The sequence below is a fragment of the Mixophyes fleayi genome, chromosome 2 (genome assembly GCF_038048845.1).
Source record: "Mixophyes fleayi isolate aMixFle1 chromosome 2, aMixFle1.hap1, whole genome shotgun sequence".
In the NCBI taxonomy this organism is placed as follows: Eukaryota; Metazoa; Chordata; class Amphibia; order Anura; family Limnodynastidae; genus Mixophyes; species Mixophyes fleayi.
Window position 1 is genome coordinate 327,665,884 of NC_134403.1, and position 13,019 is coordinate 327,678,902.

A 13,019-nucleotide genomic window follows, 5' to 3' on the forward strand; every position below is an offset into this window, starting at 1 on the left:
TGTGTCAATCTGCCATTGTCCCATAGATTGTAAGCTTGCGAGCAGGGACTTCTCACCTCTTTGTCTGTTTTACCCAGTTTGTTTATTAGTTTATTATGTTTGTTCCCAATTGTAAAGCGCTACGGAATATGTTGGCGCTATATAAATAAATGATGATGATGATGATGATTTTCATAAATGGTCAAAGGGGCATTTTCCTAGGAAATTCATACTGCCCCAGAATCTTTTGATGAGGAAGATATCAGAATGTCAGTGACAGGTCTGGAAAACAAACAATGGAAAAATATTCCAGAGGGTATATTTACTAAACTGCGGGTTTGAAAAAGTGGAGATGTTGCCTATAGCAGCCAAACAGATTCTAGTTATCATTTGTTTAGTACATTCTACAAAATGACAGCTAGAATCTGATTGGTTGCTATAGGCAACACCTCCACTTTTTAAAATCGCAGTTTAGTAAATATACCCCCAGGGCTCACTATCAGACACCACCCTCTCTATCACATACCACACTCACTATCGCCGTTCACACTTACTAATACACACCATACTCACTATAACATACCACAGGTCCTAGAATGTCCATTCTTTCTGTGGCAACAAGGACATTACAATCCTTCTTCTCATTGTCTAGAAACAGAATATAATATGTTGGTGTTATGCTGCTATATTGCAAAAACGTAAGTTGCAAGTTGCCTTGTGTTAGAAAAAGGGTGTGTTGGATACATTAATATGATAGTTGCCCCGAGGCTCCTCCTTTCCTATCCGTATCTTTATGGGTGATCTCCGTCGTTGACTTCCAAAATGATTTAAGTAATAGCATATGCACTTTGCATGTGCATAAGTTTTAGTGCTTGTTAAGGTTCGTAGCTGTATTTGTTCAGTAACATCCGAACATCTGCCAACATGTGCATGCATGTCTATGCTAAATCTACTTACATTAATCTTAAATGTTCCTCTCTGGCACTTGGAATGGTTGAGGTAGGAAGAAAAAAAAAAGAAAGAAAGATAAAAACATATGTTTTTATAGCGTATGTTTTACATTACATTATGATTTGCTCATGCCATGTTTGTGGGTCTAATCCTCCTGAATGCAAACAGTTGTCAAGTATTGGAGAGCCATCTGAATAAAAATATACATCTTTGATCTATATGTAGTGGTTGCTATGTATATTTATTGGTGGTGTTATGGAAAATGTAAGTGAATGAAAGTTGATAGTTCTACAATGAAGGCAGTAGGAGAAGTGGCGGTATGGCATACCATTGTGTAGCAGCCCACTTCCACTCCACTTTCACTCTATACAAGTGTACATGGCAGGGATTTCAGAGGAAAACCATAACTAGTATTTTTTCACATGTCTAGATTAATCGAACAGTTTATCATACAACGTGTTTCTTCCCATTTTTCTCCCCAGAGGATCTGGATAAGCTGATAGGAGAAAGAACAGAGAAACTGAGGTCCTCACTCCTGGCTTGTAATAACTCTGGCCTCATGAACACATCTCCTGCAATGCAGCTGTCCATCCAGACCCATGAAAACATTTCTCCTCCCATGTCTGCATCACTACAGCCCATGCATGATGTCTCCGAATCTATGCACACCAAAAAACAACCGCTGTGTTATACTTCACTCCCACACGGCTTCCCACAGATCTCCCCAGCGATGATACAACAATCCCATGGTCTTCCACAGAACCACTTTCCTTCACCAGATCACCAAAGTGAACTGAATACACAACCTATTAATCCCCAGGACTCTCCAATACCAGCCCACACTCCTCCTCTTCACAACATGAATATGTTAACGGAACACTCCCCAACCAGGACAATGCAAGATCACCTGATAGAAGGCGAGCTGAGCAATGATATTGATGCCCTCAATCCCTCCCTTACAGACTTTGAACTTCAAGGTATGCTCTGTAGCTGACTGCACTCATAGATTTACTTAAATGTGTATTGTAAGAATCATATTCCGTATACATCACATTCATTTTCATCGAACAACTGAACTATTCTAGCAATACCGTAGAATATCATCTCCCTTCCTTTCTATGGCTGTTGCATCCACTTTTGCACCCTACTGTAGATTATATGCAATGTGTGGAAGACGTGTATATGCAAATTTTATTTCTGTTAAAACTGGCCACAATCAAGAAATCAGTGACCACCTCAGCTCAAACAATGGATTGTAACCCATATTTTATTCCTGTATAACAGTAATACAACAAATAACTACTAAAACTTAGAAATGGCATCTAGATCTAGTTCTGTTCTGTAACCCTCCCTTGGGTGACACTATCACCAGGGTATCCCTGTGAAACATTCTAGAATGTTGTGTCTGTGATCTGTAAAGGCCATTATCTAGCTATAATAGTGCCCAATAGAAGGAAAAGGAGAAGAGAAAGGTTTAGGCATAGGCAGGTGTAACATGTCAGTAGGTATAATGTGTTGGGAACAGGCAGGTATACTATGTGATAGGTGTAACGCGTTGTTGGGCCCACACAGAGTATAATATTCTGGCCATATGTGCTGTATAATAAATAATAATTGAAATTATATACTGCCCATTGTTAGGTATGATATGTTAATATGATATGCAATACATGAATGGATATTTAGAATAAAAATACAGAGACCCAACAACGATTTTGTATAGTCGCATCCCTACAAACTTTGCACAGCTCACATTTTTCTGCACCAAGTTCTAGGCCCTTTACTTTTCTTTTCTTTTCATATCAAATTTGTAATAGCTCAATTCTGTCCCTAAGGCCAAGAACATACTTGCCAACTTATGGCAAGTATGAACCGGGAGCCTGCCGGGGAAGGTGGGCGTGAACGGGACAGGGCTCCGAAAATCGCATAATCTTGGCCCCACCCCCGTGACGTAATGACGCAAACCGCATCATTTTACAGCGGGGGCGGGGCCAAACACAGCAATTCCCGGTGCATCCCGGCGTTTTGGACCAAGTGGACAGTTAAGTGGGCAAATGCGGGAGATTGCCACACTCTGCCGGGAGTCCGTGAGACTCTCGCGAAATGCGGGAGTCTCCTGGACATTCCAGGAGAGTTGGCAAGTATGGCCAAGAAACATTGTTTCACCTGGGGTAAAAGTTCTTAAAATCTTGCCTACAAAAATGAATTGCTTGTTCAAAATAAATAAAAGGGTATCATAAAACTCACACATATTTTTGCTATATTAAAAAATAATCTACTTGGAATGTAAATAACATTTATCTGTATTTTAATTGGCAGGAAATCTGTGGGAGGAGCTTAAGGATGACAGTCTGGCACTGGATCCCATACATCTTATATCTTCCTCACCAACTCCGCCTCCACCACATTACTATCTGCACAATGGGAACTGTGGCAACAACAATGAGATGAGTTCACCCAGCAGTAACTCACACACGGGATTAGGAGACATCCATCTCACCACCGTGTACTCCTCATTCATGGAGCTGGACACTGCCATGCCGTCATACATCAGTAACTCTGGATCCAAGCATGTCGCAATCGTTTAAAGAAGTTATGTTCAATTCATAAAAACTGTCTTCATAGACTATACAAAAAAAATGATAGTAGGAGGATTTAGTACAAACCCTTTCATAAAAAGTGATATCACAGATGAATAGTGAAAGGTGGATTGACAAAACCAATATTAATTCAGTCTTCCATTATAGATAAGATGAAGTGTAGGCTTTTATGGCATTGCTGTATAGCATTGTCCTGGTTGTACGTTACAATCCTGCACAAAACAACCAAGTAAATATTAAATTGCACAAGTAATATACTTCAACGTAGCCACTGGCTAACAAACCATCCTCTAATCTACAAAAAATAAACTTAAATGTAAAGGAAAATTCAAACGGAATATTCTAAAGGACTTAATTTAACTAATGTATATAACTTTTTACGACTAGATATGTTTAATATTAAATCCTGCTGGAGTCCCATTTTGTATAGCCATAGCACTAATTTCAGTGTCTAACACTGTGCTGTGGACATGTATATTTCGCTAAATAATTAGTCCAATGGAGTTCTTTAAAATAAAACAGATTTTAACGAGAATCCATTGTATACTATTTCAAATTGAACTGATATACAGTACGCAAAACATTATAGTAACACAAAATTTCAGTGTACTTTTCAGTTTAATGTCTAAATCTAGAGCTTATCCTCTGTATAACAGAAATAGATTAGATAGGCAATTTCTTGTTCGTCCATGCTCGGATGGTTAATCCATGCGCAACTCAACGGGTGGGACGTACACATGGCTAAAACCCCTAGTGTCTCATAAGGATTTAGGAAGACCCGGGGGAACCAAGAAAACACAAAAACTTTTATTGTAAAGACTCATTTCACTCTTAATAACGGCAAGCATGGTGTGACGCAACAAGCTACTGATTGACGTCACACAAGAGACGGAAATGGATATTTCAGAGTCCTAACATACGCAAAAGACATTCAAGGAACTCGGAAACATTTCAGCTCTGTGCAGAGAAACATTTTTCTTACAGCTTGTCTAAGAATATATGTGGCTATGCATGTAATTCATTAAGCAGGCGTCACTTTCCTTTCAGCTGTGCACTCCTTGCTTTTTGGTGGAATGCCTCATTGCACTTTTATTTCATGAATACTAAGTCATTATTTCACCCAATGTTGTCTTTCTGGCGGGGCTTTGCCTGTCCTGGGAGAATGACAGTTTGTCATTATTGTTATCATTCTGTTTGTTTATCCAGTATTAAATGTATTTCACAAGATAATTAATGTATGGGACACCACATGGCTATACCAACAGTCTTGTATCGTGTTGGAAAAGAAAAACAGCACAAAAACCTCTGGTTTTGATTCAGGAAATCTACCATCTGCATAATCATACTTATGTGTGAACACAGCCTGAATTAATATAGAGCAATCCGGTTTCATTTGCAAGTAAATTTGCATAAAATTATATTATTTTTGTGAAATAAAGTCATCCATCTGTATATCTCTATGGCATGTTCTTTTCCCCACTTTGTTTTATCACTGCCAGCTTGTACTGTTAAGAATTATAAGCTGAACATGCACATAGTATCATTTTGGTCATCATCATCATCATTTATTTATATACCGCCACTAATTCTGCAGCGCTGTACAGAGAACTCATTCAGATCAGTCCCTGCCCAATTGGAGCTTACAGTCTAGATTCCCTAATATAGACACACACTCACACACTGACACAGACAGACAGACAGACAGACAGAGAGGGAGAGACTAGGGTCAATTTTGATAGCAGCCAATTAACCTACCAGTATGTTTTTGGAGTGTGGGAGGAAACTTGGGTACCCGGAGGAAACCCACGCAAAACACAGGGAGAACATACATACTCCACACAGATAAGGCCATGGTCGGGAATCGAACTGATGACCCCAGTGCTGTGAAGCAGAAGTGCTAACCACTAGGCCACTGTGCTGGTCACACAGATTTGTCCAACTTGGCAAACATTGTACCGTGTGTGCTCGTCCTACTCTATTATTAAAGTAATTTTATCGTTTTCAAATAAGCATTTCCCAATCAATTGTATGTGTTTCCAAAGCACAAAGTGATTTATTTTAGCAGATGTAAATAGTCAATAATTCAATACATTATTATATTATGATACAGAACAGTACAGCACAGCCAATACCAAAAGATACATACATACCGCGCTCTTATCGCATGTGCTCGCTGCGCTAACCACAGGACCCAATGGACAGTATATCTGTTTAGAATACTGTGTCAGAGTTGACTGAGGGCCATGGGGAGTGCAGCTATGATTATATACAGTACAGTGTTACACAGTGAACAATAGAGATGACGTAGATTGTTTCTATAGGTCCAGACGTTGGGTGGGTCCAGGGTAAACAGGTCATAGGCTGATTCAATCTAAGGAATCCAAAGGTGAGGGTCGTCTCCCAGGGGATGAGCTCCTTTCTTCCCGCCAATGCTCCAGTTACTTAGCATTTCATAGCCAACATCATACAAAGGTTTATTTCCTAATATCAATAACTAAAGTATGCAATGTGCGATCTCTTCGCCGACTGCACCGGACAGCTGCTGATGAATAGGGCTTTAATATGACACCAGACATGATACCTTTCCTATATCCTGAACCTTGAATATCACTGAAGTGTACATATAATCATAATATATATATATATATATATATATATACTACTAATAAACCAAATACTATCTGCTCATAAATTACAGTGTAACGGAACCAATATGAATATGAATTATATAAATAACCAAATGTTGTAATGCGAGTGTGTGAGTGCGTATTTTACCGTGCGATCGCACCACGCGCTGTGTTAGGTGGCGTACGGATCTGTGTTACGTGGCATACGGATCGCAATCGCACGGCAAAACAATATTAAACCAATATACTTCCGTTCATCCAATTAAACGACTTCGACACTATCTTCATATATTTACAGCAATGACCTTAGCTGTCCAAAAGCATCAAGCTTGGCAAATTGTTTGTTGTAGGTTAAGGTACATGTATAATAATCAATAGCCCTAGGTTAGATACATATGCACTGATTTTGGGTTGGCTATGAAGTATGTAATTGAGAGCAGGGAAGGAACAGTGCAGCGCAGGCCTGTGTCCCCTCATCTTCAGGCCTCATAGCAGCTGCACCCCTTACATTTCCAGAACAGACAGATTATAGAACCCTAAGGGCTCATACGCACCTATCCACTGGTAATGCTTTTTTTCAGCAACTAGTGCCATGATATAAGAATAGGATGAATTGTTTCTTATTAGCTTATTTCTACTACGGAGTTCTAAAATTTTACTTCCTCAGGTAAAATTTTAGAATGTGACTTATTTCTCTTGGATTAATGCTCCGTTCCAGTACAATAGTGGCAATGCATGAGAGCACTTGGAAATGTGATTATGTGTGAATGTCATCTAAATGTAAGAACATCATTTCCAAGTACAGCATCCTGTCTAGGTGGGCCTTACTACAGTCCGTAACATAATTAGAATGTAATATAAAATTGTGCTCTGACCCTATTATTACACCGCTGTCCGTCTGAAGAGTAGATGTGCAGATCAATGTTCCACATAACAAACCCAAATTTTGACAACATTTTCAACAGGCCATGAATAGCAAGTCCATTAGCATAATGGGAACATAATATAAGGTCAAATCCAAAAGAAATAGTGGAACTGTATGAAGAATTGTTTTATGGGAGATCATTTTGTAACCAGGACGATTATAACAGTTTTATATAAATGCCCATTGTCACAATCTTAGGGCCTGATCGCTATAAATTCAGAAAAGGTTGCCTAGATTTGGCTTTCAGTCATATTTGTATGAGTTAATTACAACTACATACTCGAGACCAAAGGTGTGCATTTTAAGCATTGCTTGTATATTCCCTGCCCCCACTGGCAATGACTCTGAGATCAACAAGAGTTTAGGGAATGAAATTCAGTGAAGAATAATTAAAACAAAATATATTTGTGGACGATATCCTGCTATATGTGCCCATTTTTTTTTTACTTATGCATCAACTTGGGAAAACCAGTAATCCTCCCTGCTTCAAAGGAAATATTATAAGCTGTCAAGGAATTTACTGTTAAAGGTTACAAATAAACCAATAAAATATTTAGAGAACATCATGGACACTTCTGTCAACCCCTCTTAATTTAACTTCTGAAAAAGGCGGTTGAGGAATTATTTAGATGCCTCTTTTCCCTTCCATGCCAGAGCACATTTCATGAAAATAATTACACTCACAAAAGGCTGGGTACACACTACAGTGTTTTCAGCCAATTATTGGGCCAATCTCCCGATAAACGACTGTTCAGCCCATTATTACATTAGTGTGTAAACATAGACGATGAACGATTATCGTTCCAAAGCACCAACCATCGTTTGTTTTGATTGTTCAGCAGAACTATACATCTTGTTCCGCTATAAACGACGTCCTTCCCATCCTTCAGTGTGTATGCACTCATGATCAGGATTTCCATGGAGTTTATAGAGTCATGGGGCTAGATTTACTAAACTGCGTGTTTGGAAAAGTGGAGATGTTGCCTATAGCAACCACTCAGATTCTAGCTGTCATTTTGTAGAATGCACTAAATAAATGACAGCTAGAATCTCATTGTTTGCTATAGGCAACATCTCCACTTTTCCAAACTCGCAGTTTAGTAAATATATCCCATGATCTCTTCAGTCGATGGTTATGACAGATGGAGGGCACAGATCTGATGGTAAATCTTATAAAACATGTATAGTGTGTACACATGAATCGGTATGCAGAGCGGGTTATTTGTTTTTTTTCAGTTGTTGGTAAAATCGTTGTAGATAACACATTAGTCGGAAAGTTCTGTAGTGTGTACCCAGTTTAAAGTATTCACACCATTTAACATGGTCATAATTTATTTTCTTACATCATGGAATCAATATGGATTTATTCCGGAATTCTTACCACTGATCAAGAAATATTAGTCTGTAATGTCAAATAAAAATCTCTGTTAAAGGGAAAGCTTTTTTAATAGCCACTGTTATCAAACCACCACCAATGTTACGATTACTTTTAAAGCATGATGATGTTAAGAAATGACAGGAAACGGAGTTCCTGGATTACTTTAGCAAGGAAAAAACCTTGAATAGAGCTGTCTATTTTGTAGCTACACAATGTCAAAGGTGGACAAGGTAATCCAGACAGTATGGGCATTTCATTAAGTGTAATGTAGCTTGCCTAGCAAGAGCAATACATGATAGGGTTACTAACTAATCATATTATATCACCCCAGAAATTGCAGCCACAGGGTATTTCCTAGCCTGCGCCCTAGGATGTGCAAGTGGGGCGACTGCCCAGGGCGCAACGCTAAAGGGGGCAAGGTTTATGAATATTTTAGGTTAATTTAATTAAAAGTTAGGGCTAGGGGGGGCGGAGAGTTTTCCCTCTCACCCCGGGTGCTTAAACTTTAGCATCCGGGATGAGAGTTATGACTCTGACCTATATTATCCATAGCATGTTATGAAACCAAGGTGCTACTTTGGAGTCAAAATAAGCGGTTTCTTGCAGACCTAGATGTAGGAAGCAGATTAGCCTGGACATAGGTCAGAGGAGTTCAATTGCATGAATTAATAACCTGGCCTTTAGGAAAGGGTTGGTCTTTCATCCAGTTTCAAACTCGATTTAATGTCTCCATGAGTTGCTTTGAACACGCCCAGGTGACTAGATTTGTTAATGAACATATAGGAGCCATACAAATGGCAACATGTACCTATCCTAAATATTATTTGAAAGACATTTGCTTTTCTTTACAGAAAGTGTCTAGAGCTGTTTTCTAGTCTGCAACATTGTAGATAACAGACTGAAAAGGCTTGGAAAAAAAATCTTGGATAAAAGGAGTTATGTCTAACTAGAGATATTACTTTATGATCGTGATCAGGGACCTGGTACTCTTCAGGGGCTGCATTGGGTGACCTCTAACTTTCAAAAGGGCTGCACATTACTCTTAATCTCAGTAATAATTTAAAACAATACATTTAATCAAAGAAAGTGAGATCTGTAGTAACATATGGGCAGGTATATTAAACAAGTGTTACATGCAATAATAAACAAATCTAACAATACATCAGGAAGGAGCTGGGGCACCACAGGTGAAAGCTTAATAGGACCACCTGCTGTCCTATGACTGCCTACTGACCATCACTGCTTTACAGGACCCCCAGATTCATGAATTTACACCAAATAAGTCTTATAGATTTAATATAGTACACAGAGCACACCTAAGTTTAACATTCCTACTCCCCAGAGGTATTGCAGCCACATGCATTTATATCATATTATAACTCCTTTGTGACTTCTAATTTCATTATAGTTAAACATTATTTGTATATATTGCAACATAGGGCCGGAATAACAGTATCAGTGTAAATTGGATACACATTAATTCACACTTATGAATATTTTTCATATTGTGCAGCCTTAAAAATACCATTACCAAACTATGAAAGGACAAATTTGTCTATATCATCTATGCCACATATTCTCTACCACAGGTAGATAACCCGTGGCATTGCAATTGACGTTAAACTACAAGTTTCAGCATGCCGTCCCATGTACAAAAAAAAATACAAAATTATTACACATAAAAAAAGTAAAAATGATCTGGTCATTAAAATATTAATTAAAAGGGTTGGTATTTGAACCACAGTGTGTGAAGGGGGTGTGGCCATGAAATAGCCTGGAGATGAGAAGAGCCGGCCATTGCAGAGTCTGCACATCCGCTCTGAGAAACCCACACTGGCCCCACCAGTACCAGCTGTCCATTGTTTGCTCTGTAATGTTCTTAAAATACCACTAGAGGGCAATATTGATACATATATACATATATTTATATACATATATATATATATATATATATATATATATACATACAATGTTGTTTTTGGTTTTATATTAAATTACATCCATATCCATCCAGTGGAAGGCCCAGGACAGGTTCCCCGGGTCAAAGTTCTGGCCAGTGTACACGAACGGGAAGTCTCACTGGGACTCCACCTCCTATTATGTCTTCTGGGATCCAGTGTTATCAGTTTGTGATGTTTTCATCCCAATTCATCCAATGGATGGCTCAGAATAAGCTCCCAGGGTCAAAGTTCTGCCCAGCGTACACCAACAGGAGGTCCAACCGGGACTCTAACCCCCCTAAACTATACTTGCCAACTCTACCAGATGCCCGGGAGACTCACGAATTCCGGGTAGGTCTCCCGGACTCCCGGGGGAGCTGGCAATTGTCCCGCATCTGCCCACTTCCTAGTGAAGTGGGCAGATTTCAAACCTCAATGATGCAATTCTCTGTGAATCCCATCATTCACAGAGCCCTGCCTCCTCATGTCCACCTCTACTCCGAGACTCCTGGAGGCCAACTTTTAGGGGTTGGCAACTATGCCTAAAACCTAACCAGGATCCAACGAAATCAGCTCGCATTGGGTTCAACCCAAACTGTTCTGTCTTCACTCTAACTTCCCTGTGGCCTGAATATAATCAGACAGCATAACCCCCTTACCAAGATTCTGTGTGACGGGATCATTTAGCTTACACATCACTTTTTACCTTTGCAGTCTGGCTGGACCGAAATTCCAAATGTAGACTTAACCTCATGTATCAAACTCCCATTGTCCCATAGATTGTAAGCTTGCGAGCAGGGCCTTTTCACCTCTTTGCCTGTTTTACCCAGTTTGTTGGTTTATTATTTTACTGTGTTTGTCCCCAATTGTAAAGCGCTATGGAATATGTTGGCACTATATAAATAAATGATGATGATGATCAGTTCAGAAACTGGTCTAAGAAACAATTTAGTCTCTCCGTGCTTGCAGATCTTGACCTCGACTTACGGACCTTACCATCTTTGATTGGGAATGTTTTGGTGACAAGACTTAAAGGCCACTCATTGCGCTGTGATTGGTAATCTCTGACATGCACAACAATCGCCAGATTTTAAGTTAGGTTTAGCAACATGTCACTTGTTTCTTGGTTGCAAGGTAGTGATGTATTGTCTCTTCCACCTGTCCCAGAAGGTGTTTGCAAGACTTTGTACTTGCCCTTATTGATGTTTATATAAGTCTTTAGTGTTGAACTCTCCAGGAGGAGCATGGATAGTCCCAGTTTTCTGGGTAAGAAGAGTAGCAGGAGTAATCAGAAATGGATCTTCTGGGTCAATAGAAACTGAAGTCAGAGGTCTAGCATTTACAATAGCTGAGACTTCGGCCATGAAGTTGTTAAACACTTGTGAGTGAGTCATGCAGTTCTTACTTGTAGTAAGATGAAATCAAGGATCCTGCAAATTATGCTGATCATTCTTTCCCAGGTCCCTTCAACGTGAGAAGAATGAGGTGGGATGAAGGTCCATGCACAACCCTGTTCACCAAGGTATCTCAGCACACCTTTAGTGTCGATGTTCGAGCAAATTTGAAGTTCTTTGGCTGAAGTTAGTGCCTCTGTTGGAACGGATATGTTTTACAGGACCACGGATGGCAATGAAACATCTAAGAGCATTAATGAAGCTTGAAGTGTCTTTAAGGAGACTGGCTGTGACAGCTCTTGTAGCGTGATCTGCAGCATTGTGAACAGTAGATACATAGTCCCACTGTTTTGGATTGGTGAATCTCCTAATCCGCAGCACTCGATTGCTGACATAAACATGGAACCGTCTGGTCTCATTGTAAATGAACCAAAGGAATCTTAAGAAATTCCTGTCTTTTTCTCTTACGTGGAAACAATGGAACATTTGTTGAATATTGGCAGTAAAGGCCAATGGCGTCCTTTCGGAAGGGCATGAGTACTCCTGGAAGTTTGTTGTTAAGATCTGGTCCTGTTAACAGAACATCATTTAAGGAGATACCTTCAAACTTGGCACTGAAATCAAACACAACTTTGATCTGACCTGGTTTCTTGGGGGTGATATACTCCAAACATAGGTAGGTACCAGCACTCCTCTGCATCTTTGAGGATGGGAACTATCTCAACGTTGCTATTCTCAAATATTTTGTCCATCTCTGGTTTCCTGTGAAAGTCATGTTTAAGTGAAGAGAAGCATTCAAGTACTTGTTCTTTGTTGTTAGGTAGGCAAGGTCTGTGGGTTCTAAAGGGTCGAGGTGCAATCCAGCTGTTTGCCTCATCTTTGACTAGTCCAGTCTGCATTATTTCTAAGAATTGTTTGTCCTCAATGGACATTGCCACCTGATCATCGTTCTGTGTTCTTTGGTAGGCTGTGCACCCTAGATGATCTTGGTAGTTGTCACAGACATGATCACTAGAGGAGTCTATGACAGGACGGTGTGGCCATTCTTTTATGAGAAAGCAATTGTGACATTTTCCAAAGTATGGGTAAACATGCTGTTAACAGAAGCTGGTCTGTGTATGTCTCCTAGACATACATCTCCTATTATGACCCATCCTAGAACTAGTCGTTGAGCATAAGGTGCGTTGTATGGACAGTTGATCTGGCTTCTGACTTTGTGGACCCC

The 13,019-nt window shown here is 39.6% G+C and overlaps 1 protein-coding gene across 1 annotated transcript in view; it reads left to right on the forward strand.

Moving 5' to 3' along the window:
• Window positions 1-5,019, forward strand: part of FOXN1 (forkhead box N1) — a 61,181-nt gene extending 56,162 nt beyond the window's left edge. Inside the window, exons 9-10 of the mRNA XM_075196813.1 lie at window positions 1,413-1,907; window positions 3,250-5,019. Of these exons, the coding sequence (XP_075052914.1) occupies window positions 1,413-1,907; window positions 3,250-3,518 (764 nt within the window). The 3' untranslated portion in view covers window positions 3,519-5,019. The remainder of the gene's footprint in view (window positions 1-1,412; window positions 1,908-3,249) is intronic.
• The last annotated feature ends 8,000 nt before the right edge of the window (window positions 5,020-13,019 follow it).